Here is a 27,652-nt window from a genome sequence, read left to right on the forward strand (position 1 = left end):
TCATATGACCTATGACCTATTAATATGATAGTAATAGATTCTTAACAGTGAACCATTCTTTATTTCCTGGATAAATCCTTCTTCGTCCTAGTTATACTCTTGATGTCTAAGCAACCAGCATTGTTTAAAAACATTAAGAGTTCTGGCTCTGATATTACAATGACTTAACAGGGTGGGTCTCCTGGTGACAAAGTCTCTTAGTTTTCTTCCATATGAGAATGTCTCTATTTCATCTTCATTCCTGAAAGATTTTTGCTAATATAGAACTCTAGGTTTGTGGTTATTTTCTTTCAGCACTTTGAAATAATTAGTCCACTTCCTTCTGGCATCCATGGTTTCTGATGAGAAATTCAGTTATTCATATTTTTGCCCCACCACCAAGTAGTGTATCAATTTTCCTTGGTTGCTTTCAAGATTGTTTTGTACTTCCATTTTTAGAATTTATTTATGGCTGGGCATGGTGGTTCACGAACGCCTGTAATCTCAGCACTTTGGAAGGTGAAGGCAGGCGGATCAATTGAGGCCAGGAGTTTGAGACCGGCCTGGGCAGAACACAGCGAAACCCTTTCTCTGCGAAAAATACAAAACTACTTGGGTGTGGTAGTGTATGCCTGTAGTCCCAGCTACTTGAGAGGCTGAAGCACGGGAATCACTTGAACCCAGGAGGTGAAGGTTGCAGTGAGCCAAGGTTGTACCACTGCACTTCAGCCTGGGCGACAGAGTGGACTCTATCTCAAAAAAAAAAAAAAAAAAATTGATTTTGATGCATCTGGGCATGGATTTCTTTGGGTTGACCCTGTACCTATAGGTTGAAGTCTTGTGTCAAATATAAGTTTTTAGCCATGATTTCTTCAAATACTTTTTCAGCACCAAACATTTTCTCCTTCTGTGGGACTCCAGTGAGACAAATATTAGATCTTTTGTTGTTGCCCCATACATCCCTGAGGTGCTCTTCATCTGTATTTTTTCTCGATCTTTTCTGTGTTGTTCAGATTGAATAATTTCTTTTAATCTGTCTTCAAGTTAATTATTTCCTGTTTTCACCCTTCTGCTGTTGAACCTATTTAGCAAGATTTCTATTTTCCATATCAATAAATAAATCTTCATATATTAAAAATACTGTAGGGTTGGGCGCAGTGGCTCACGCCTGGAATCCCAGCACTTTGGGAGGCTGAGGCTGGTGGGTCATGAGGTTGGGATATCAAGACCAGCCTGACCAACATAGTGAAACCCCGTCTTTACTAAAAATACAAAAATTAGCTGGGCATGGTGGTGCACACCTGTAGTCCCAGCTACTCGGGAGGCTGAGGTAGGAGAATCGCTTGAACCCGGGAGGTGGAGGTTGCTGTGAGCTGAGATTGCACCAATGCACTCCAGCAGCTTGGGCAACAGAGTGAGACTTCGTCTCAAAAACAAAACAAAACAAAACAAAACAAAAAACCTGTATATTTTTCACTTCCAGAATTTCCACTTAGTTCTTTTTTATATGCTCATTTTCTTTGCTGAGATTTTATTTCCATTTCTTTAGAGTGTGTTCACTCTACTTGTTGGAACAAGTAAGGCAGCTGCTTTAAAGTCCTTGTAAGATCATGGTATCATCTCACTTGATGTCTGTTGGTTATCTTTTCCCATGTAAGTTGAAATGTTCCTGGGTCTTTATATTCTCAGTGACTTCAAAAGGCATCATGAGCATTTAGGATGTAATGTTATAAAACTCTATGACTTCTTGAAATCCAAAAGAAAATGTTGATATTTCTGTTTTAGCAGGCAGTCAACCTGGTTGAGCTCAGACTACCAAGTCCAAACAGCTTTCTGTGGGTTGTGGTTTCTATGTCAGTTTAGTTGTCAGAGACTTCACATTGTTGCTTGAATCTTGCTCACATGTGTGTCACTCTGTGGCCAATATGGAATTTAAGCAGCAGACCCTCTTATTCTCAGAGTCCATGTATGCTTCTTAGGGGGTCAGATTCAGGCATACGTATCTCACAGGTGAGCCCAGGAGTTCTTAAATAACTTCCAGGGTGATTTTCCCAAATTCTTCCCTGTCTATGTCGCAGTAGTTTCAGGTTCCCTGTGGCTCTCCTTTTTACTCTTCTGGCTACAGTGCAGGGGCCTGTAGTTGCCCCACTTTGCTGTGACTTCCAGTGACTGTCCTTATGCAGAGCCAAGCAGCAGGAAGACAAAGAGAAGATGAAGCGGGGCTTCTCACTACCCTTCTTGGGACCACAGCTCCCTTGCTTGGGGAAGAAGGACCCTCTCCTCATGGTTTTGGGCTCCTGTCAGCTTGCAGTGGCACTGCTGTTGCAGCAGCCACCAGAGGATTGCTTAGGTGCTGGGGTGCAACAGAACAAAGAAAGGGAAGAAAATAGGCAATTCCCCCTGCTGTCTCTAAACATTAGAAGTCCTTTTCTTGCTCCATGAACCGGCCTTAGAGCTTTTCCTGGAGAACCTCCTCTGCCTTCTCCTGCCTCAGTGCCTGTTTTCAGATTGCTGTATAAGTTTAATACAGAAGACAGCTGAGGAAAAAAAGGTAAGCTCACCACTGGTTCAGTGGTACTTTAGATTTTGGTCTTCCTCCCCAGTTCACCTGCTACTGTTTACTTTTCAGGGCCCTCAGATAATTGCTTCATGCTTTCTGTTCAGGTTTATCAGTGAAAGAGACATGGTGGAACAGGTCTACTCCACCTTATCAGGAAGAGGATCCGCCACTTTGGTTTTAATTTGATCTTCTTTGTCTAACTTCTTAAGGTGGAAACAAAGGTCACAGATTACGGGCCATTCTTATCTACTGTAAAAACATTTAAAGCTATATAATTTCCTCTAAGCATTGCTTTGGCTATAACACATAAAATATTATCTCATTCCATTGTGATTTCTTCTTTGACCTGTCAGAATTTACAAATTCACTGCTTAATTTTCAGACATAAGGATTTCCCAAATAGTTGAAATGTAATTCTTTAGGTGTCTTTTTTTAAAATTGTAATGTTTTGTGTTTGTGTGTGTGTGTACCACATACGTAACATAAGATTTGCCATTTTAGCCATTTTTAGTGTATAATTTTTTGGAGGCATTTAAATACATTCACATTGTTGTGGAACCAGCACCACTATCCATCTCCAGAACTTTTTCATCTTTCCTAATGAAAACTGTATACCCTTTAAGCAGTAGCATCCCATTCCCCACTTCCTCCAGCCCCTGGTAACCTCTGCTTTCTGCCTCTATGAATTTGACTACTCTGGATACCTCAGATAAGTGGAATCATGCAATATTTGTCTTTTTGTGACTGGCTTATTTCACTTAGCATAATGTCTTCAAGGTTCATCCTTGACGTGGATTCAGCATTTCACTGCCAGTTTTTATATACTCAAACTAACTTCCTCACTCATGTTTATTTTTTGTTCAAATTGAATATCTAAATAACAGCAAAAATGGTTTAGGAGTACCGTTGTTACTGAATCTTTCATATTTAAGACTGTGTTTTGCATTTCTCTGCACATGTATGGAGTGCTGACCATGTGGAGTCTTGAGTCACGTCAGTCTGCCCTCGGTTCTTGCAGGCACGGCCCCATTGTCTTTCAGCATCCTGTGTTCCTGAGAAAATCTCTTCTGCCAGTTTTTTAAAAATTTGTAGCTAATCTTTTTTTTTTTTTTTCATAAGCATCAACTCCTCAGAACTTTTAAGTCTAAATTCCATGAAGGTATACTGAATCCTACTATTAAGTTTTCTGTAGTACAAAAATATGTTTGAACTTAAAGTGATTAATATTTTCCAGAATAGCAAATACTTTGCTCTTTTTCTAATTTGATTTTTGAAATACACAGAAGAATGTGTAAAATCTGTACTGTTCAACAAAAACCTACATACTCTTCTAAGCCCTTTATAAATATTAACTAACTTTTGTTCTTACATCAGCACTATAAGATAGGTACCATTTAACAGATTTGGACAATAGAGCACAGAGAGGTTAAGAAACCTGCCTAAGGTGCGGTGGCTCGCGCCTGTAATCCCAGCACTTTGGGAGGCCAAGGTGGGCGGGTCACGAGGTCAGGAGCTCGAGACCATCTTGGCTAACACGGTGAAACCCCGTCTCTACTAAAAATACAAAAAATTAGCTGGCATGGTGGCGGGTGCCTATAGTCCCAGCTACTCGGGAGGCTGAGGCAGGAGAAGGGCATGAACCCGGGAAGCAGAGCTTGCGGTGAGCCAAGATCATGCAACTGCACTCCAGTCTGGGCAACAGAGCAAGACTCTGTCTGAAAAAAAAAAAAACCTGCCCAAAGTCACACAGCTAATAGTGGTGGAGCTCCAGAGTTCATTTTGAGTTCATTAACTCAAAAGTCCAAAGTTTCATCTTAGTGTTATTGTAACCACTGTACCCTTCTGTTTCTCTGCTTCTCTTTTTAGTTAATAATGATAAAGACAAATGAAGAAAAAAGAAAGCAGGCCAGGCACAGGGGCTCGCACCTGTAATCCCAGCACTTTGGGAGGCCAAGGTGGGTGGATCACCTGAGGTCAGGAGTTCAAGATTAGCCTGGCCAACATGGTGAAACCCCATCTCTACTAAAAAGACACAATTAGGCATGGTGGTGCATGCCTGTAGTCCCTGTAGTCCCAGCTACTTGGGAGGCTGAGGCAGGAGAATCACCTGAACCCAGGAGGCGGAGGTTGCAGTGAGCCAAGATAGAGCCATTGCACTCCAGCCTGGGTGACAAGAGCGAAACTCCATCTCAAAATAATAACAACAACAACAACAATAATACATAGTAATAATAATAAAGCAGATATCTAGTTACCAGAGCCCAGGTGAAGAAACAGAACATTGCTAGTGCCATGGAAATGCTTGGTGTGCATCTCCTCATTCACATCCTTTTACCTCTCTCTATCCAAAATATAACCATTATTCTAACTTTGTGATACTTCCTTTCCCTCTCCTTATAGTATTGCCATTTATCATTGAATCTGCAAACAATATATTTGGTTTTGGTCTTTTTTAAAACTTTAAATTGAATCTTTTATATATATATATATATATACACACACACACACACATATATATATTATGTGCCTTTGCTTATTCATTCATATTGATATGTGTAGCTTTAGTTTATTAATATTCGCTGTTGTCAGTTATTCCATTGTATAAACACTTGACAATCTTGTTGTCTATTTTTTGATGATAGGCATTTGTGTTGTTTCCAATTTTTGCTGTTGTACACAATGCTACGTGAAGAATCATGAATTCTCATACTGTTGCAAGGTAGAGTTACCTAAGTATATGTACCTAGTAGTAGACTTGCTAAATCAGCCAATGTGCTTGCTCTAGGTTGTACTAAACTATTTTTCTTTTTTTCTTTTTTTTTTTTTTTTTTTTTTTGAGACGGAGTCTTGCTCTGTCACCCAGGCTGGAGTGCAGTGGCCAGATCTCAGCTCACTGCAAGCTCCGCCTCCCGGGTTTACGCCATTCTCCTGCCTCAGCCTCCCGAGTAGCTGGGACTACAGGCGCCCGCCACCTCGCCCGGCTATTTTTTTGTATTTTTTAGTAGAGACGGGGTTTCACCGTGTTAGCCGGGATCGTCTCTCGATCTCCTGACCTCGTGATCCGCCCGTCTCGGCCTCCCAAAGTGCTGGGATTACAGGCTTGAGCCACCGCGCCCGGCCACTAAACTATTTTTCAAATGCTTGAATCAGATTGTATTTCCACCAGGAGTATGTGGAAGTTCCCATTACTGCATCTTTCCAAAATCTGAAGCTGTCAGTTTGAATTTTTACGTTTTATTACTTGGGCGAATGTGGTAATGGTATCTTGTTGCAGCTTTAATCGGCTTTCCCTTGGTTACTGTTGAGATTGGGCATCTTTGCTTACGTTTGCAGACCATTCAGGTTTCCTTTTCTTAAGTGCTTATTCAAGTCTTTTGCCCATTTTTCTAGTGGGCTTGGTGTTTCATAAGCGTTATTTTCCAAGTCTCCATTCTAGTTTTTTGTGGGTCATATGTTGCAAATATTTTCTCCCAGTAGGTAGTTTCTATTTTTTTAGCTTTTATTTTTATTTTTATATTTTGAGACAGGATCTTGCTCTGTCACCCAGGCTAGAGTGCAGTGGCACCATCTCGACTCACTGCAAGCTCCGCCTCCCAGGTTCACACCATTCTCCTGCCTCAGCCTCCTAGTAGCTGGGACTATAGGTGTGTGCCACTATGCCTGGCTAATTTTTTGTATTTTTAGTAGAGACGGGGTTTCACTGTGTTAGCCAGGATGGTCTCAATCTCCTGACCTCGTGATCCGCCTGCCTTGGCCTCCCAAAGTGCTGGGATTCCAGGCGTGAGCCACCACGCCCGGCCACCTGCTGGTATTTTCATACTGAGTCTGACAGGTCCTCTGTTTGGGGTCACTTGGTGGTTTTGGAGGTGGGGCCTGCTGGACTTTCCACTTTTTCTCTCTTTTCACGTAAGCAGATCAGGTTGGAAGAAATAGGCCTGGTTAATGCATATTTCTTGCTTCACAGGAAAGCTTGTGCCCATAGGCCTTTGGTTGGTTTGTTCAGTGTTGAGCTCTCTCTGTTGACTTTGATCAGCAGTCAAAAAGCTGATTCTCAGGTTGCAGTTCCAGCCCCCTACCCCTTATTTTGTCTGGGATAAGAAATAGGATCTAAGAAAATGGAAGTCTGAGTAGCTGCAAGGTCCTTTTCCAGCATCCTCTCAAACAGTTCAGCAGATGCCCTTGCCTGTCCCTACCACCAGTTCTCATCTTTAAGGAATGGATATTTAGGAAGTAGTAGGATCCTTTAGGACTGTCTTACCCCTGTGAATAAGTTACAGCCTGCTTAAAGTTTAAGGGGAAGAAACCTCTAGATTGTGTCATCCTCCCTTTAAGTTTCATGTATGTTCTGGTACTTTATGTTCCAGAGGAGTATATTCCCAAAGGGTAGTTTACATACTGTATTAGTCTGTCCTCACATTGCTATAAAGAGACACCTGAGACTAGGTAATTTATTCATTTGTTTGTTTATTTATTTATTTATTTATTTGAGATGTAGTTTCACTTTTGTCACCCAGGCTAGAGAGCGATGGCGCAATTTTGGCTCGCTGCAACCTCTACCTCCTGGGTTCAAGTGATTCTCCTGCCTCAGCCTTCTCAGTAGCTGGGATTACAGGTGCACACCATCACACCCGGCTAATTTTTTTTTTTTTTTTTGTATTTTTTTTTAGTAGAGATGGAGTTTCGCTATGTTGGCCAGGTTGGTCTTGAACTCCTGACCTCAGGTGATCTACCCACCTCAGCCTCCCAAAGTGCTGGGATTACAGCCATGAGCCACCATGCCCAGCTGAGACTGGGTAATTTATATGAAAAGTTTAATTGGCTTATGGTTCTACAGGCTGTATAGGAAGCATTAGTGCCAGTATCTGCTTCTAGGGAAGCCTCAGGAGGCTTATTACAATCATAGTGGAGGGCAAAGGGGAGCAGGCACATCAAATGATAAAATCAGGAGCAAGAGAGTGGCAGGGGGAGGTGCTACACACTTTTAAGTGTGTAGTCCTCTTCTCACAGGTCTACTAGGCAGTGCCCCAGTGGGGATTCTACATGGGGGCTCCAATGCCACATTTCTCCTCTGCATTGCCCTAGGATCGGTTCTCTGTGTGGCCTCTGCCCCTGCAGCAGGCTTCTACCTGGACACCTAGGCTTTTCTATACATCCTCTGAAATCTAGATAGAGGTTCCCAAGCCTTATTAACGGTTGAACTGTGTATACCCACAGGCTTTAATACCATATCAGAGCTGCCAAGGCTTACGGCTTGTACCCTCTGAAGCAGCAGCCTGAGCTGTAACCTGGCCCCTTTCAGCCATGGGTGGATCTGGAGTGGCTGGGATGCAGGGAGCAGTGTCCCAAGGCTGTGCTGGGCCCTGGGCCAGGAAACCATTCAGTCATCCTAGGCCTCTGGTGGGAGGGGCTGCTGTGAAGTTCTCTGAAATGCCTTTGAGGTCTTTTCCCCATTGTCTTGGCTTATTAGTACTTGGGTCCTTTTTACTCATGTAAATTTCTGCAGCCTGCCTGAATTCCTTCTCTGAAAATGGGCTTTTCTTTTCTACCCCATGGCCAGGCTGCAAATTTTCCACTTATTCCCTTTTAAATATCAGTTCCAGTTTTAAGTCATTTCTTTGTTCTCACATCTGAGCATAGATTGTTAGCAGCCAACCCACCTCTTGTGTGCTTTGCTGCTTAGAAATTTCGTCCACCGGATACCCTAAATCACCACTTTCAAGTTCAAAGTTCCACAGATCCCTAGGGCAGGGGCACAGTGCAGCCAAGTTCTTTGCTAAGACACAGCAAAAGTGACCTTTCCTCCAATTCCCAGTAAGTTCCTCATTTCCATCTGAGACCTTAACCAAGACTTCACTGTCCCTATCACTATTGGCATTTTGGTCACAACCATTTAACCAGTTTCTAAGATGTTCCAAACTCTCCCTTATCTTCCTGTCTTCTTCTGGGTCTTCCAAACCCTTCCAACCTTTGTCTGTTACCCAATTATTCCAAAGTCACCTCCACATTTTCAGGTATCTTTATAGAAATTCTCCACTTCCCAGTACCAATTTTCTGTATTAGTCAATTCTCACATTGTTATGAAGAAATACCTCAGACTGGGTAATTTATAAGAAAAAAGGCTTAACTGGCTCACAGTTCCTGTACAAGAAGCATAGTGCCAGCATCTGCTTTTGGGGAGGCCTCAGGAAGCTTACAATCATGGCAGTAGGTGAGGGGAAGCAGGCACATCAAATGGCAAAAGCAAGAGCAAGAGTGAGGAGGGAGGTGCTACACTCTTGTAAATAACCAGATCTCACAAGAACTCATTCATGATAGAGAGGACAGTACCAAGGGGGATGGTGCTGAACCTTTCATAAGAAACCACTCCCATGATACAATCACCTCCCATAAGGCCCCGCCTCCAACACCGGGGATTACATTTCAATATGAAATTTTGGTGGGGACACACATCCAAACTATACCACATAGATTGTTATTTACTTCCTATCATATTTTATTTACTTCCTGTATCATATTTCTTTTTTTTCCTTTTTTTTTTTTTTTTTTTGAGACAGAGTCTCACTCTGTCACCCAGGCTGGAGTGCGGTGGTACTACCTCAGCTCACTGCAACCTCCACCTCCTGGGTTCAAGCAACCCTCCCATCTCAGCCTCCCAAGTAGCTAAGACTACAGGCACCTGCCACCATGCCCAGCTAATTTTTGTATTTTTAGTAGACATGGGATTCCACCATTTTGGCCAGGCTGGTCTTGAACTCCTGACCTCAAGTGATCCGCCTGCCTTGGCCTCTCAAAGTGCTGAGATTACAGCCATGAGCCACCGCGCCCAGCCTTGACCATATTTCTTAATCCTCATTTTGTATCTGTGACCCTCAGACCCAGTGAGACAAGTAACTACTTAAGATGATGTTAAGAGCCAGGGTTTGAATCCAAGTTTGTCTGACTTTGGGTCAGCAATCTTTACACTGTGTCACACTGTGACATTTTAGGAAGATTAATTTGGTGTAGGATTCCTAGGTGGCCTTGTAGGAGGAAAGAAACTGCTGCTAGGAATACCAGGTACAGTGTGCAGGGTCTCCTGATCTGCCTTTCCCAAGCCCAGCTCTTCTGCATCTGTTTCCTTCGTTCCATCTTCTTTATGTAGCACCTACTCCAGTGGCCAGTGCCTTCACTGTGCATCCCTCCTGAAAGGGCTCACTCTTTTCTCTGCTTACCCAGTATATCTGCCATCCCCTGCTTTCAGTTTCCCTGTTATCTGTGGACCAGTTCAGTGTTCTTTCTCTCTCTTCCTATTTCTCTACCTTATTTTGGGTGCATCTTTGAAAGCTCTCAAATGTGCTCAACAGTTATTTTAGTTTGATAGCTAGTTTAATTCTCTCATTCCCACCTTATGCAGTTTCCAGTCTCCCAGCATAGAAACCAATGTGCACTTGAATTTTTTTTTTTTCTCAGACTGGGAGACAAGACTTGAAACCAAAGCGCCAACTCTGAAGCCCAATATTACTGAAGATTTATGCCATGGGGTACTAATGGAAAGGGAAGGTGTCTGGCATTCTACTGTAGGGGAAACCTGGGAACCTAATAATTGGTTAGAGGGACAACAGGATAGTCATCTGAGCCAAGTGGCAGTTACCCCTAAGAAAACCTTCACCGAGAGGAGAGTATGTGGAGGTAATGAATTTGAAAGATGTTCCAGTCAGGATTCAATCCTTGATACACAACAAAGCATTCCTATGGTAAAAAGGCCCCATAACTGTAATTCACATGGAGAAGATGCCACGCAAAATTCTGAGTTAGTTAAAACTCAAAGAATGTTGGTAGGAAAGAAGATATATGAATGTAATCAGTGCAGCAAAACCTTCAGCCAGAGCTCATCCCTTCTTAAGCACCAGAGGATTCATACTGGGGAGAAACCCTTTAAGTGTAATGTATGTGGGAAACACTTCATTGAACGCTCCTCCCTTAATGTACATCAAAGAATTCATACTGGAGAGAAACCCTATAAATGTAATGAATGTGGGAAAGCCTTTAGTCAGAGCATGAATCTTACTGTCCATCAACGAACTCACACTGGAAAGAAACCGTATCAGTGTAAAGAGTGTGGCAAAGCCTTCCATAAGAATTCATCTCTTATTCAACACGAAAGGATTCATACTGGAGAGAAACCCTACAGATGTAATGAATGTGGGAAAGCTTTTACCCAAAGCATGAATTTGACAGTCCATCAGAGAACTCATACAGGAGAAAAACCCTATGAATGTAATGAATGTGGAAAAGCCTTCAGTCAAAGCATGCATCTTATTGTCCATCAGAGAAGCCATACTGGAGAAAAACCCTATGAGTGTAGTCAGTGTGGCAAAGCCTTTAGTAAGAGCTCAACTCTTACCCTACATCAGCGAAATCACACTGGAGAAAAACCCTACAAATGTAACAAATGCGAGAAATCCTTTAGCCAAAGTACATATCTTATAGAACATCAGAGGCTTCATTCTGGAGTAAAACCTTTTGAATGTAATCAGTGTGGAAAAGCTTTCAGTAAGAATTCATCTCTAACTCAACATCGGAGAATTCACACTGGAGAGAAACCTTATGAGTGTATGGTATGTGGAAAACATTTCACTGGACGATCATCCCTTACTGTGCATCAGGTTATTCACACTGGAGAGAAACCTTATGAGTGCAATGAATGTGGAAAGGCATTCAGCCAGAGTGCTTACCTTATTGAACATCAAAGAATTCATACTGGTGAGAAACCCTATGAATGTGATCAGTGTGGAAAAGCCTTCATTAAGAATTCATCCCTTACAGTGCATCAGAGAACTCATACAGGAGAGAAACCCTATCAGTGTAATGAATGCGGAAAAGCCTTCAGCCGGAGTACAAACCTTACTCGACATCAGAGAACTCATACGTGAGGAATGTTTCCACTGGCCCCTACATCATGTTTAACTCTTCAGTAATAATCATATAAGACATACAATGTAGAAACCTAATAAATGTGATGATTGTGGGAATTTTCCAGTTGAAGTATAATATATCAGATAATACCACTGCAGAGAATTCATCTAAAAGTAGAGAAATCTTGATTCAGAAGGTATAACTTACTTTATATCAAAAGGTTTAAGTGGCTAATATAAACAATGAAGACTCATGCTGAAGATAAGTTCTGTTATATCATACTGCACATTCTCCTTTGGCCATCAGAGACTTTACACTGGAGAGAAAAATGTGAGCGTGTTTAACTGGACAGCCCAGAGACCTGGTATGTAGTCCTAATTTGCCACTGCCTTGGACAAGTCACCTACTTCCACCAGGTTATGGTTCTTTATTTGGTAAATGAATGATTTTGGAGTTAGAAATCTTGTAGGTTCTCTGTTAGCTCTAAAATGTTACAACCCTATAAATATAATGAATGCTGGGAAATCTTTGTTCTTTTACAATCTTATGCTGTCTGTATGCTGTCTAGATGCTCTTGTTCCACAGTCTGGTTTCCTTGGATGTTTTTGATCAAAATTATTTAGCTTTACCAATTCCTAGTACCCTTCCATGCCCCTAATCTTCCCCTGCATTGTTACTTTGTCCCCTAACTACAGTCTGGTTTCCATAAATTAATGGAATAAGTATGCAAATCTTAATGCAATAGCATGCTGTTTTGAGTTCTCAATTAATAGTTCTTAAACTGTCATTAAATGATCATTTAGAAAATAACATAGTCCTATAAGTACAAAGGAATCACATACAAATCTTTGTGTCATATTCTGGCTATCAAAGTGGAAAAGAAAAGACAGAGGGACTGAACACTAACAGACATAGCCATCTGACCTATTAACAAAATGTTGAGGCTGGACAAGGTGGCTCATGCCTGTAATCCTAGCACTTTGGGAGGCTGAGGCAGGATGATTGTTTGATTTCAGGAGCTCAAGACCAGCCTGGGCAACATAGTGAGACATTGTCTCTGCACTCCAGCCTAGGCAACAGAGTAAGAACTTTGTCTCAAAACAAAAATAACGTCGCAACTCAAAAACATACTCAAAACAATATAGGAAGATTTTATAGATCTATAGTTATTATGGTAGTTAAGATAGCTTTGTTTATTTCACACATTTACCAAGTCCTAAATATGTGTTAGACATGATTAGAAAATCAAAATGAGTAAGATATATTCTTTGGTTTATAAGGGTTAAACTAAAAAAGTGTCAGTATGATAGGAGAGGAAGAATACAAGCAATCACAAAGCAGAATTTAGGAAATTTGGTAACTGACTAAATGTGCTGCTTAAATGAGAAGGAAGAGTCTAGGATGACTTGGAGTTCTTTCTTTGGTAGATAAGGTTGCCATAATTAAAAACACCTATAGTTGCCCAATTTTGCGGGGCAATGATGAGTTCACTTTGGGTACATTTCCATGAGTCTGTGGGACATCCGAGGGAGAGTCCTGATAGCCAGCAGAAAGTGATAGACGAGACACTTGCAGGACTGTCATTGGTGGGGGAGGTGGGAAAAAGAAGAAGCAGTAGACGCTAAGTGGAAAAAGCAGCAAAAAGAAAAACAGAAAAATCAGAAGTTGGTGCCACAAAGGTAAAAAGATAGTTTTAACACAGGGATAGGAATATTTAATACTGTAAAATGCTATGGAGGGCAAAGTAAGATAAAAATAGAACTATGTCGGCCAGTTGCAGTGGCTCACGCCTGTAATCCCAGCACTTTGAGAGGCCAAGGCAGGCAGATCGCGAGGCCAGGAGATCAAGACCATCCTGGCTAACATGCTGAAACCTCATCTCTACTAAAAATGCAAAAAAATTAGCTGGGCATGGTGGCATACACCTGTCGTTCCAGCTACTTGGGAGGCTGAGGCAGGAGAATGGTGTGAACCCAGGAGGTGGAGCTTGCAGTGAACTGAGATCGCACCATTACACTCCAGCCTGGGCAACAGAGCAAGACTCTGTCTCAAAAAAAATAAAAAGTAGAACTGTGTCCTTTTGTTTGGGCTGTCAATTGAAGGCAGATGGCTTAAAACCTGTTTGAGCTGGTTGAAGAGTGGTTAAGTGTTAAAAAGAACTTAGCAGCTTTACTGAGGTGGGAGAGACTCAGAAAGACAACTAGAGGGAGGCTGGGGCTTGGAGCATATCAGAAGAGCTGTGGGCTGCAAACAATGGAAAGCCCAGTCCATGATGGTGTAAGAAAGTAGAGATGTATTTTTCTCACATAACAAATCTGGAGGTGGCTGTCACTTGTTCACAGATAAAACAATTCAGTGTCTTAAGTTTAATGGGGTTTCCATCATGGTTACATCATGATGGCCATAGCATCAAGTAAAGTGTCTGCATTCAAGGCAGGAGGGAGGAGGAGGGGAGCACCAGCAACATCAGTGCCTTTGATGAGGAAAGTTTTTCCCCGAGGCCACTCAGTAGACTCCTGCTTACAGCTCATTGACCACAGCTGTATTGCATGGCCACCTCCTAGCACAAGGAAGGCTGTGGAAAGAAGTATTTAACCTTTCCAGCCTCTATAGAGGAGGCAGGCACAAAAAAGGGGGGTTGAGAATGGTGTTGATGTAGCCATCCAACAATCTGCCAGGAAGTGTTCGTATGATTTAAGGTAGGATTGAGCATGTTCAAAACTGAAAAAAGAGGTATGGAAGAGTGAAGGTACAGAAAGGAGGGGACATGCAGCTCAAAGTGGGAAAATAAGGTCTGGAACACAGGCGGAGGCTGTAGGGATCTCTTTGAACAGGAGAAGGAAACTTTCCACTGGGAGAGACGGGCATCCACAAACGATGGGTACAGAAGATGTTTGTGGGTGGCAATGGAGTAAGTTCCTGTGAATTCTTAACTGTTTAAACCTTCAGCATCCAGTCTCTGGGCTATGTGACCTCTCAGAGTTAATATTTTGCCAATTTTGAGTCGTTGCCTCCATCCTAGGCTTCAAAATCTTTCATTTTTCCCTTTCTCTCTTGTCCTGTGCTTGTCTTTTGAGCTTTATTTTGCTGCTGTCTTTATCATTTCCATCTATTTTCTACCCATTTCTTTTGTCTGCCTCCTTTCTTCCCCTCTAGTTCTATCTCTTGAGATCATATGGGGAACAAGAAAAAAATAAATAAAATCTGGAGAGGAGGAGACCCTGTAGAAGAGAGAGATTATTAAAAATCTAAGTTCCCAAGGATACGGCTAGTCTGATGTTTTATTCCCCCTTCTTTCCTGTTCTAACTCCAATGGTTTGTATTTGAATATAGGCAAGGAGACCCAGCATGCTGAGTTGAGAACTGTGTGTGTGGAAGGAGGCGGGGGCAGAAGAGTGGAGAATATCAGTGTCAATTATTTGCCCCATCCTCCTCCAGCCTCCAAACTTGGAATGAGGGGAAGGGTGCTGTTTATTTGTGAAACAGTAATAATCTGGACCGATTGGGTTTCTTTCGTGGAATGTTAGAATTAGGACAAAGACACTTGGGTGTTAGAAGATGAAAGCACTAGATAGGAGAGCTGATGCTGACATCTTGGGTCATGTACAAATTTAATTGTAAGCAAAGGAATCCAACCAACTGGGAGGAGTTCTGGGAGTATAAGGGTCTGGGAGGGAGGACCCTTGTTACCATATCCTGTTAAGCCCAAGCCCTTCATTTCAGTGTCCGTTCTCAGGGAGAACTGAAGTTTCAGTAATATATGAGGATTTTTTGTAACTTAAAGTGCAGTACAGCCAGGCCTTGTGGCACCTGGGAACCACCAGCAGCCAAGCACGTGTGCCTGCTCTCTCCCTCTGTCTTCATCCCCCACCCCTCGCCACTGCCACCACCACCACATGGGTTCTGTTACTGCTTTGTCCATCGCCTCACTGGTGGTTGGATTCCTTTGCTTACAACTAAATTTGCACATGACCCAAGATGTCAGCATCAACTCTCATATCTAGTGAACTTTCATCTTCTAACACCCAAGTGTCTTTGTCCTAATTCTAAAATTCCATGAAAGAAACCCATTTGGTCCTGATCATCCTTTTAAGACAAGCCTCACAAGTCACCTTTTCTGGCTAAGTACCCATCCAGTCAGCTGGTGGGAGGAGGCCTTCCATGTGATCACTGGCCATGCAGTCGAGCCTATGTGCGGTGAACTGACAGATAGGACCCGTATGTCATGAGTTTTTACTGAGCACCCACTCAGTAGCTGCTAGTGATTTGGACCTCAGAAGGAGCTCATGGTAGGGAAGTCTGAAATAAACCAGGAGTTCGGATGCACTAGGTAGCAAGAAACACAGCACCCTCTGGAACTATAGAGAATTGAGTGACCAAGGTATTTCCTCTCTGGCTGGATCATCATCCAAAAGACTCAAATAGGGCCATTCCCTCCACTTGAGCTCTGTGAAATGGGCCTCTGGGCGTTTAAAGAGGTTACCAGTCAGGGTTCTCTGACAAATAAAAGTGGAGCTGCAGAATATGGTGCCAGTACCCCTCTCCTACATACTGCATAGCTTCCAACTGCCTGACTCTTGAAAAATATCACAACAATCTGGAGGAGAAAGGTCTCTGAAATATTTATGAATGCTGAGAACTTAATTGAGGTAGGTTATTTCTCTGCCTGTATACACAGTGGCATTATCTGATGGTCTGTGGTCAAGAGACTCAGAAGTGATTGGCCTGTGCTGCATGTTATTGTGACAAGGATGAGTAAGACCTTGTTCCTACTCATAGTGTAGTTCATTCAAGCAACTAACATTGAGCTCCTAGCATAAGTCGGCTTCTATGAATTCAGGGTAAATGACGCCTGATCTCTGCTGTCAAGTAGCTCCTAGCACATAGTGCCATAGAGTGAATTAGTTGGGTGAACAGAAGAGGGGAGGAAATGAGAAGGTGCAGGGAAGAATAGGAGTAATGGCAAGAGAGGCTAAGAGAGCATAGTGTATATTCAGGAAATTCTAAGAGGTGTATGATTTAAGCAGAGAGTAGAAGTCAAGAAGTGGGAAGAAATGAGGCTAAAGGAAGATCTTATTACATCACACTGCAAAGGTCCTAACAGGGCTTAGCAAACGGACCCCAGGAATTACTGGCTAGTAGCCACCGTCCTGGGGAAGAGGAAACAGTCTGGTGATGCAGGTCTTGGTCAAATGTAAGTGTTCATTTGCATATCCATAGTTAATAGAGCAGAAGGGAAGGGGGTTCTCCAGACCACATTTTCACCTCCTTTCTCTGAGGAGACTGGTTCCTAATGAGAATCCTTGACAGAAGCGGGGCCTTCCTCAGTGAACGCTCAGAACAATATAGTGTGTGAGTCCTGGCTAAAGCCAAAGGGTGTGTCAGGCATTGTATCACAGGTGTCACTGCTGCTCTTCGGCTTGAATAGCTTTTTTGTTTGTTTTAGTTGCCTGTGGAAGGGCACTCCTAGCAGACTACAGCATCACCAGGACAAACGGGTCAGATAAATGAAGGTTTTATTACTGTTTTCAGTTCTGGAAGACTTGGCCCTTTGTATGTCAGTTCTTTGCCATCTGGGTGACAAGTAATAAGAGCACTTTTGAACCTTCCAACATCAACAGGAGAAGGACTCCTGGTTCCAAGGACATGGGACCTGAGCAAGGCACTTAACAGATCAGTGCCTCAGTTTTCTCATTTATTAATAGGACAAACCTCAGTTTTTGGTTGCATTAGATAATGTAAACTGCTTATAAAAGTGCCCAACATGGCCAGGCGCGGTGGCTCATGCCTGTAATCCCAGCACTTTGGGAGGCTGATGCAGGTGGATCAACTGAGGTCAGGAGTTCAAGACCAGCCTAACCAACCTGGAGAAACCCCGTCTCTACTAAAAATACAAAATGAGTGAGGCGTGGTGGTGCACGCCTGTAGTCCCAGCTACTGGGGAGGCTGAGGCAGGAGAATCGCTTGAACCCGGGAGGCAGAGGTTGCAGTGAGCCAAGATTGCACCATTGCACTCCAGCCTGGGCAACAAGACGAAACTGTGTCTCAAGAAAAAACCCAAAAAAACCTGCCCAACATGTAGTTAGTGCTCAATACATATTATATTCCTGAAAACAATAAAACCCAAACTCCTGAGCATAGCACCCAGAACCCTTCCGTATCTTAGAATCATTAGGCTCTCAAAGCAAATGCCTTGTAGAAAGGTTATATAATTGTGGGAGGCTACTTGTAATTGTGGACTGCGGTCATCGCCTCCTCATTGGTTTTCCTGTATCCCCTCTAGCCCCACCACTGTCTGCCCTCCTTGAAGCTGACCGGTGCTTCTATCAAAATGTGCCCAGCCATGTCACTCAGTTTCGAATCTACACATTTCCAGGCACACAGAATAAATCCAAATTTCCTTCCTTCAAGGCCTGTAGTTACCCCTGCAACACCATCTCGCACTCTTCCTTGTTCACTAGGCCCTCGCCAGTCATACTGACCTTGCCAAGCCTGGAGTTGACCAAGCACACTTCTCTCTGGACAGCATTTCTGTTGCCTCCGTTTAGAAGGTACTTTACCCACACGTTCACGTCGTTTCCTCCCTCACTGTATTCACATCTCTGCTCAGATGTTACCTCCTCAAAGAGAACTTCCAAAACTGCTGCTTGAAATAATTCTCCGTCCCATCACACCCTGACCCCTAACAGTAGTGTTATCACTATCCAATAAGTATTTTCTACTTGTCTGACCCCTCCTCTAGTACAATTAAAACTCCATGAGTGCAGGGGTTTCACAGCCATTTCTCCAGCCCCTGGACTCTGGGTTCTCACTCTCCGGGGCCCAGTTTGAGTGACCTGGAGTCACGAGGGAGGGGAGAGAGAAGGGTTACCAGCCATACTCACACAACATCCCCTCTGGTGCTTTACGGGGTCCCTGGGAACTGCTACAGGGGCTGCCCCTGGCCTTGCCAAGCACTTGACACATAAGTGCTCCAAAATGTCTATAGAATGAAATCTTCAATAAAACTCCAAACAGAATGCTGTAGTCACTGACACTGCTTCCTAAAACGTGGCCAACGATTCCGAATGTGACAAACGGGTCACGTTCCTGATTTTTTTCACCACCCACAAAGTTAAAACCCTCTCATCTTTCCTTCCTGAGCGCCATGCAAATTACCTATTCAAAAGCAACCAAGTATCTCCCGTTGGATATTCTTAGGCATCATCTCATCCTTGCCAGTCTCTGCAAAATATGGTCAAAAAAATAAATACCACCTTCTAAATACCACCCAGCTGTCCAGGATGCAGACTTCCTGGTATCCAGGCTCCTTCCTCTCCCTCTTCCCCACCTCTGAGAAGTCCTCAGGCACGAAGTGTTCTGCGTCCCGAACATTCCAGGGGCCGCCGGCCACCATGGGCTCTGTCCTGAGGTGCCAAGCGGGACATCCCTGCCCGACATCCTGTCCCCCCGCACCGCACACGCGTTAACGGCTGTGGCGTCTCCACCCCAGCACGCACTGGCCCGCCCGCGGGGCCAGGCTGGAAGCGTCGGGCGCTTGCCAGGCCAAGGCGCAAACCTGCCGCCTTCCAGGCCTTTTCCGCGCGGTCCCCGTCAGGAACGCGCCCGGTCGCCTCCTACTCCGTCTTCCGGACCTTCCCCGTCCTCTCTCGTCGGCGATCGGGCGTCGCTCCCCTGGACTAACCTCCCTTGTCCCATCTGCAGCTTTTCGCTCGTCTGCATCTTCCTGGGCCTTCGTGCAAGGCAGAGACCTGGTTCTAAAGCGAACGGAACGGAACCGATTCCGTAAGTTCATTCAGCTCCAGAATCCACCAGGTTCTAGATTCTGATGAGCGCGCCGAGGTCGGCGCGAAGGGGCCTCTGGGAAAGGTAGTTTCCGCGCCTGAAGCCGGGGGGCGGGGCCCTGTTCCCGCAGGCGCAAGGCAGCACGGTCTCCGCCGATTCTCCCTCTGGGAAGTGGAGTCTGGCCGGCGGAACCGCAGCAGCCCTGAGACTTGTGGGAATTCGGCCCAACGGTTCCCAGGGCAACGCGCAAGCGCAGTTCAGCTCCCGGCTGCAGACTCCAGCTCATTGTGTTCCGACTGCGATGTGGCGCTTGCGATCTCTCGCCGCCGGCAGAGGCTCCTCGAAGGGCGACACGGGGGTGACCAGGCACGGTGGTCAAAGCCGCAGAGGGAGAGCGGGAGCGGTCGTGAGGTCGTCTGGGGAGAAGGGCGGAGGCAAAGCCGAGGAGGTGCGGTTGTGGTCCCTTCTGCAGGACGCTGATCCAATGCCCCAAACTTCCCGGAATGTATGTCTGAGATTTGATCCCAAACAGAGAGAGAGAGGACGGCCAGGGGTGGTCATCCTGGGCTTGGGGTCGAGTCTGTGAGTGCCTGTGGAGGAGATGGAGCCAGGGCCTCTGGCCTGTGTCTTGGAGCGGACTCTGAGAAGCCCCGGGTTTCCGCTCAGGTGGTAGATACGCGCCTGGCGTGGTTCCGAGGCCGGAGGCGGCCGGTGCAGCAGCCCCCGAGGGACCCGGCGAAGCGGCAGCGGCGGGAGGGGGTTGTGTGTGATTAGGGCTCCTGACCCTTCCCTCTCCCCTCCCCCAACTCACACAAACGCCGCTTCTGCCCACCTGTGACTCCAGGCCACCCAAACTGGGCCCCAGAGAGTGAGAACCCTGAGGCCAGAGAAGGGTTTGCCTGAAAGGCTGCAACAGTGAAGAGCCAGCCTTCTTAGCCTCCTTTTTGAGGAGGAAGACGACGACCCTCCTTTTCCACTTCTCCTGTCACTCCCAGATAAGGCAGCTGTTCCAAAGCCGCCGAGGGAGAGCGGAGCGGTCTTCCAATCCAATCGAACCCACACTCTGCCCTCAGTTGCCTCTGCCCATCGCTTCCACCTTTTCGGGTACATCCTGGTGGATTCTGGAGCCGAATAACTTGTTAAAGAGATAATTCTCGGCCGGGTGCGGTGGCTCACGCCTGTAATCCCAGCACTTTGGGAGGCTGAGGCGAGCTGATCACCTGAGGTCAGCAGTTCGAGACCAGCCTGGCCAATATGGTGAAATACCGGTCTCTACTGAAAATATAAAAATTAACCGGGCGTGGTGGCGGGTGCGTGTAATCCCAGCTACTCAGGAGACTGGGGCAGGAGAATCGCTTGAACCCGGAAGGCGGAGCTTGCAGTGAGCCAAGATCATGCCATTGCTCTCCAGCCTAGGTGACAGAGCGAGACTCTGTCTCAAAAAAAAAAATTCTCTTGAGATCGCCCAGTGAGGCTGAAGGGAAAGACCAGAGGATGGGTGGAAGGCATGAGATCTGGGCCTGGAACAGGCTTTCTGCAAGGAAAAGTCAGTGTATGGTAGGAGAGAGAATGGGGAGCAAACAGGAACCAGAACACTCACTGCCTGGGGTCCTGGCGTCCTCCCAGGATGTGAACGCTCTCTGCCTCACTCTGGACTGCTGTATGAGAGCTTTTGACCCAGTCCTCTCCTAACAGCAGGTGTGTAGACCCTTCTAGCCTGAGGAGTTCTGCAGGTGTGAAGCTCCACACCTGCTTCCATAGCACTTTGCCTGTCCCTAAGAGGGCTCATCGGAGAAGAAAGAATGGCCGTCAGCCACCTGCCAACCATGGACCAGGTGAGTGGGGGTCTCTTCCCCCTAAATTGCTTTCTGGATTTGAAGAGTGTGGCATGTTTCCTTCCTCAGATCGGGAGCTTTTCTCCCAATCCAGTCCCACCCAGACACTGACCTCAGTTGCCTCTCCCCAACCACCACCCACCCCCTACCCTCACCCCATATCTGGCTCATCCTGGTGGGTGTGGGTATAACTTGCTAAAGGTCACATATATGTCACAGCTGAGACTGGAACCCAGGTTCCTGTGAAATCAAAACCTGTACTCTTTTCACTAGCAAGTAAGATTAGGGATCTGAAGTGGTAAAGGCATGTATTAGTCCCTTTTTGCCTTACTCTGAAGAAATACCTGAGGCTGGGTAATTGATAAGAAAAGAATTTTAATTGGCCCACGGCTCTGTAGGCTGTACAGGAAGCATGGTGTCAGCATCTACTTCTGATGAGGCCTTTAAAAGCTTCCAATCATAGCAGAAGGTGAAGGGGGAGCAGGTGCATCACACGGTGAGAGAGCGAGCAAGAGAGAGAAGTGGGAGGTCCTAGACTCTTAAACAACTGGATCTCATGTGAACCAGCTGAGTGAGAATTCACTCATCACCAAGAGGATGGCACTAAGCCATTCACGAGGGATCTACCCCCTTGATCCAACACCCCCACCAGGCCCCACCTCCAACACTGGAGGTCACATTTCAATAGGAGATTTGGAAGGGACATACATCCAAACCATATCAGGGCAGGACCTCACACAGAGCTCAAAGAAGGGCATCGTGGGAACACTTTTTTGAGGAGGTGTGACTTACTAGACTCTTTTTCTTTTATGAAATTTGGCTTTTTTACCAATGAAATTATTCAAAAGACTATGCTTCCAAAAAGTCCTATAATTTCCTAAAACACTTGAACAGTCCTAGCATCTTTAGAATAAGAATATGGACTGTGCTTTGAAGGAGACAGCATTCATTTGGGCATATACATTCTGATAGATTTGGTTAAATTGTTCTAATTCCTTCACATTTAAACCTCCCCAAGGACTGGAATGTGTGGCAGGAATCACTGGAAAGGATGACCAGCTAGGTGGGAGCGCCATGTTCAACATAGCACAGCTCACTGGCTGCTCCCCTCCTCTTGGCTTCTGACTTGTCACTTGGGACCTGTCTCATGCACCACTTTTTCTGTGAAACCTGTCTCCACCCACAGTGCCAGTCTGCTGTGATATTTTCCTTCCCTAACCTTTTCCTCAAAGTCACTGTTGGTGTCATACAATTTATCTTGTGTTTATAGGCTGCCTTAATTTTGTTGCCATTCAACAGACATATGTTAGAGCTGTAAAATGTGCCAGGAATTATGATCTGGGCTACAAATACAAAGTGAACGATAAATGGTCCCTGACAAATGGGTTCATGGCTTCCATCAGAGTGTTTCTTGACTGCCTGCCATGGGCCAAGTATCTGGGTGCAGGTAACAGAAACCTAATTCAGACTGCCTTAGGCAGAAGCAGGCACTTATTGGAAAGATATGGAGGTGTTTCCCCAAAAGCAAAAGCAAAGACACAACTGGATGTTGACTATGGAAGTGCGGTCTACAATAACCTGAGAGTCCTTTCTCACGGACCTTTGGATCCTTCTCTGGGCTTCTGCTGACCTCTTCTTTCTCAGTGAACACCAGCTCCCTTAACTTCTCAGCCAACTGGGAAGACAAGAGCTGTAATAGCTACTGGATTTTACATGCTAGGTCAGGTTTCAGGTACACCTGTGTGTCAGGACAGAGACTTTCCTCTGTGACCCCATCTCACAGTTTCTATGAAAGGGACTAGTTCTAATCAGAAGGAACAAGGTCCTATTGTGTAGAATGACTAGTTCCATGGGACCCATGTGTGTATGCACATATGCACACGTGTGCGTGTGTGTGTCTGTTGAGGGTGTGTGTCACAGGGTGTGTGGGGGTATTTGTGTGTGTGTGTGGGTGTGTTCGGGTGTGTGTGTGTGTTTGGGTGTGTTCGGGTGTGTGTGTGCTTGCGTGTGTGTCGTGTGTGTTGAGGGTCTGTGGGGGGATGTGTAGGGGTGTGTCTTTGTATGAGAGTTTGTGTGTCTCTGTGTGTGTCTCTATGTTTGTATATGGGGGTATGGGTATGTGTTGTGTGTATGTGTGTGTGCACTTGTGTGTGTCTGTGTGTGTTGGTGTTTGTGTGTGTATGTGGGTGTATGGATATGGGTGTGTGTGCACGTGTGTCTCTGTGTTTGTGTGTGCCTTTGTGTGAGTTTATGTGTGTTTGTATGTGGGGGGGTATGGATATGGGTGTGTGCACTTGTGTGTGTGTGAATGTTGTGGGGGGTGTGTGTTGTGTGTGTATGTGGAGGGGTATGGGGGTGTGTGTGTGTGCTTTGTGTTTGTGTGTAGGGAGTGTGGGTATGGGTGTGTATGTGTTTGTAGGTGTGTGTGTGCGCGCTTGTGTATGTGTCTCGGGTGTGTGTGCATGGGTGTGTGTGTGTGTGTGTGTGTGTATGTGGAAGGGTGTGGGTGTGTGTGTGTCTCTGGGGGAGTGTGGGCATGGGGGTGTGTGTGTTTGTGTATGTGGAAGGGTGTGAGTGTGTGTCTCTGTGGGGGAGTGTGGGTATGGGTGTGTGTTGTGTGTATGTGTGTGTGTGTGTATGTGGAAGGGTGTGGGGGTGTGTGTGTCTCTGGGGGAGTGTGGGTATGGGTGTGTGTGTGTGTGTGGAAGGGTATGGGTGTGTGTCTGTGGGGGAGTATGGGTATGGGTGTGTGTTGTGGGTATGGGTGTGTGTTGTGTGTGTGTGTGTGTGTATGTGGAAGGGTGTGGGTGTGTGCCTCTGTGGGGGAGTGTGGGTATGGGTGTGTGTTGTGTGTATGTGTGTTTGTGTGTATGTGGAAGGAAATGGGTGTGTGTGTGTCTCTGTGGAGGGGTGTGGGTATGGGTGTGTGTTGTGTGTATGGGTGTGTGTTGTGTGTATGTGTGTGTGTGTGTGTGTCTCTGTGGGGGGGTGTGGGTATGGGTGTGTGTTGTGTGTATGGGTGTGTGTTGTGTGTGTGTGTGTGTGTGTATGTGGAAGGGTATGGGGGTGTGTGTGTCTGTGGGGGAGTGTGGGTATGGGGGGGTTGTGTGTATGGGTGTGTGTGTGTATGTGGAAGGGTATGGGGTGTGTGTGTGTCTGTGGGGGAGTGTGGGTATGGGTATGTGTGTGTATGGGTGTGTGTATGTACACCCTGAAGAAAAGCAGGAGTTGCTGAGCAGCCACAGATAGGTGTTGAGTACATGGGCCGTGTTCCAGATGTGGGGAAGGCCAGGAGATGTGGAGACAGACAGCCCACATCTTGGAGTTAACAGTCCCGTGGGGGAGACAGAGTAAACCAAACATCACAATAAATTGGGGCAGTGTCTTGATGGGTCCTCATAGACAACTGCAGGAGCCGTCAGGGAAGGCTGCGCTGAGCAAGCAGTCTATGCTGAGACCTGCATAGGATTTGGTCCCCTGGGGTGAGGGGAGAGGCAGGGCTAGGCGGTGTGAGGGAGATGGAGAAAATGTTCTGGGCTGAATGGATGGCAAGTTGGAAGTCCCAGTGCTGAGGAAGCCTATCTTCACCACCATATATGTTTCTTCAGAGTGGGGAGCAACGTCTAGTCCAAAGCTAGGCCCCTAGGAGACCCTGAAGAGTGACTAACTTGCCACAGAACGCCAGCTCCCTGTGTGCCAGCAGTCCTGTAAATCTCCACAAGCTTCTAGAGGCTGCCAGTCTCTTTTCTAGAGAACCATGTGCATGGGTAGCCCCTGGTCAAGGAGAATGAATTTGCTGTTGCAGGAATCGGTGACCTTCAAGGATGTGGCTGTACTCTTCACCCAGGAAGAGTGGGGGCAGCTGAGCCCAGCCCAGAGGGCCCTGTACAGGGACGTGATGCTGGAGAACTACAGCAACCTGGTCTCACTGGGTAAGTGGGACCCCTGCAAGGTTACTCTTCACTTTTGGGGATCTCTTTCGGACCTTTCCGTTGACACCATATAGAAGATTCGGTTGGACCGATCGAGGACGCTGTCTTCAACGGTGCTATTGATACTGACCTGTCCTTGGTGTCCTGGGCACAGGCCTCTTTTGGAGTCCACTGCGGATGCCTCAAAAGTGACTAGGGTCAAACGCTTTCTTTCTGGCAAGGAGAGGAACATGGGAACAGATTGTGTCAGGCCTCAGTCATCTTTTCCTCCCGCTGGGAACATACCTGGCCCTGCGCTTTCCTATCAAGTCCTCTTTTCCAGCAAGTTCTGAGGACCAGGCTTTGTCTTTGCAATGATTTTTATCTCTTGTATAAACAGATGTGGTTTATTTTTGTCTCCCCTTAAAAACAGGACTCTTAGGACCCAAACCAGATATGTTTTCCCAGCTAGAAAAAAGGGAAGTGTGGATGCCAGAGGATACCCCTGGAGGCTTCTGTCTTGGTAAGAATCATGTGTGTGGGAGACACCGGGAGGAGCCCTGCTGGGCAGGGAAGGCTCCGTAGGGAAGGCAGTGAGGCTCGCAAATGCACCAGTCTGTGAATTGAGAAAAGAGCCTCTTTCACCTTTATTCACCTTAATACCTTGTTACTGCATTTGTTCTAGCCTGCACTGCCAAAATGTAGCAGGCCTGGACCCTCCCAGCAGTGATTTTTCTTCTCTCCCTCTTTGGCACAGATTAGTAGAGTCTCTGGTCTAGAAAAGACTCAACTTCATCTGGGCAGTTCTCCCCACAACCCATTCCTGGGCGTCCTGTTCAGCATCTGACAGTGCAGTCTGTGCCTGCCCTCTCTCATGAGGAGCCACAGCATGGCAGCTTCTGGTCTTAGGAGCCAGTGTTCGTGTGCCTGCTAGGTATCTCCTCCAGCTACACGTTGTACTTTCCTCAGCTACCTCCATATGTGTTTGCCCACGTGGATTCTTTCTCTTCTGCGTTTTGCCGGCCTAGTAAGTAGCACAGATTTGTTGCCTGGGACATGACAAAAGACATGACAGTTTGGTGATGGTTACTTGTCTTGAGGAGCTCATTGTATCTGGTGGCTTAAGGGCAGTGATGTGTTTTGCTCCCTTAATCCCCAGTATTCTAGAGTGCTTAGTGCCTTACCCAAGACTGTAGCGTTTCACTATCAGCTAGCATTTTGCAGAGTGTCATGTATTTTTACAAAACTTTTGTTATAGATTTTCCACAGTAACCCAGTGTAGTAGGCAGGAATTTATATCCTACAATAAATAACTGTGTACCTGGAATATCTAGAACCCAATCTGTTATGGAAATTAAATTTCTTTTTTTTTTCTTTTTTTTTTTTTGAGACGGAGCCTCCCTCTGTCGCCCAGGCTGGAGTGCAGTGGTGCAATCTCAGCTTACTGCAACCTCTGCTGCTTGGGTTCGAACAATTCTCCTGCCTCAGCTTCCCGAGTAGCTGGGACTACAGGCTTGCGCCACCATGCCTGGCTAATTTTTGTATTTTTAGTAAAGATGGGGTTCCACCATGTTGGCCAGGCTGGTCTCGAATTCCTGACCTCAAGTGATCCACCCACCTCAGCCTCCCAGAGTGCTGGGATTACAGGCATGAACCACCTCACCTGGCCAGAAATTAAATATCTTAATTCTAAAACTCACTTGGCAAAAAACTTTTTAAAATATATCCAATGGCATTCTGAATAATCTATGAATCTGTATGTTCCATTACCAAACTAAGGCATTTTAAATATTTTATTCTGTATTATGCAAATAGTCTTATAACAAAAATGGAGGCAATTAAAAGAAATTCATCCACAGTTCTACCACCTTGGCATCACTGTTTTTACCTAAATCATTCAATCATCCATTCATTCATGATTCAAGGAGTCTGATTCTTCATTGCACCCTTGAGAGAGGAGTATGGAGGGAGGTGAAGAAGACTTTTGTGCCTACAGAGATTTCATAGTCAGGTGTGGGTGATGACATGAAAGTACAGCCAGCGACAGTTGAGTGTACCCGGGCCCCTCCCCACACTCTGTTTCCACAGTCATGATTTCTGAGTTTCCTGGAGATGCAGCACTGAGGCTGGTTTGTGAAGGATGATTAGCAGTTAGCCAGTCAGACATCAAAGAAGACTTAATTTGTGACTCAAGAAAGTTTTATAGCTTTTCCATTTCCTATTAAAATTTTACGTGTATATAATTTATGTAAATTTAAATATATATTTTATATAAATTATTCCGTGAATTTATTTATATTTAAATAATAAATTTAATGTATAATTTATATAAATTATGTGTGTGTATATATATTTTTTAAGACACAGTCCCCCTCTGTTACCAGGCTGGAGTGCAGTGGTGTAATCATGGCTGTCTGCAACGCTGAACCTCCTGGGCTCAAGTGATTCTCTTGCCTCAGGCTCCTAAATAGCTGAGACTATAGGTGCCTACCACTGCCTGGCTACTTTTTATTTATTTTTTATTTTTTATTTTATTTGAGATGTCACCCAGGCTGGAGTGCAGTGGTGCAGTCTCGGCTCACTGCAACCTCCGTCTCCCAGGATCAAGTGATTCTCCTGCCTCAGCCTCCCAAGTAGCTGGGATTACAGGCACACGCCATCTCGCCCAGCTAATTTTTTGTATTTTT

General features: G+C 45.5%; 3 protein-coding genes across 25 annotated transcripts in view; all 3 read left to right on the forward strand.

The window, feature by feature from the left end:
* Positions 1-12,241, forward strand: part of ZFP2 (ZFP2 zinc finger protein) — a 71,224-nt gene extending 58,983 nt beyond the window's left edge. For 4 of the 7 annotated variants that reach the window (XM_077937498.1, XM_077937494.1, XM_077937491.1 and 1 more), the window contains one exon: positions 9,989-11,959. The gene's annotated coding sequence lies outside the window, so the exon portion shown is untranslated. Of the gene's footprint in view, positions 1-9,988 lie in introns of all 7 variants that reach the window. The other 3 variants (XM_077937497.1, XM_077937492.1, XM_077937493.1) reach the window with 1 other exon arrangement.
* Positions 1-14,695, forward strand: part of LOC144329390 (ZFP2 zinc finger protein) — a 39,905-nt gene extending 25,210 nt beyond the window's left edge. For all 8 annotated transcript variants that reach the window (XM_077937506.1, XM_077937508.1, XM_077937504.1 and 5 more), the window contains one exon: positions 9,989-14,695. In XM_077937506.1, the coding sequence (XP_077793632.1) occupies positions 10,066-11,451 (1,386 nt within the window). In that variant the 5' untranslated portion in view covers positions 9,989-10,065 and the 3' untranslated portion in view covers positions 11,452-14,695. The remainder of the gene's footprint in view (positions 1-9,988) is intronic.
* A 4,778-nt stretch (positions 14,696-19,473) lies between these two features.
* The window catches only part of ZNF454 (zinc finger protein 454), a 30,678-nt gene continuing 22,499 nt past the window's right edge, over positions 19,474-27,652 (forward strand). For 3 of the 10 annotated variants that reach the window (XR_013395036.1, XM_077937501.1, XM_015141615.3), the window contains exons 1-4: positions 19,474-19,667; positions 20,915-21,054; positions 24,860-24,986; positions 25,399-25,488. Coding sequence is in view for 4 of the 10 variants with exons in the window: in XM_015141615.3 (XP_014997101.2) it covers positions 21,022-21,054; positions 24,860-24,986; positions 25,399-25,488 (250 nt within the window). In the remaining 6 variants the exon portion in view is untranslated. Of the gene's footprint in view, positions 19,725-20,914; positions 21,055-24,859; positions 24,987-25,398; positions 25,489-27,652 lie in introns of all 10 variants that reach the window. The other 7 variants (XR_013395034.1, XM_077937502.1, XM_015141616.3 and 4 more) reach the window with 3 other exon arrangements.

This window comes from Macaca mulatta, chromosome 6, assembly GCF_049350105.2.
Source record: "Macaca mulatta isolate MMU2019108-1 chromosome 6, T2T-MMU8v2.0, whole genome shotgun sequence".
Classification (NCBI taxonomy): Eukaryota; Metazoa; Chordata; class Mammalia; order Primates; family Cercopithecidae; genus Macaca; species Macaca mulatta.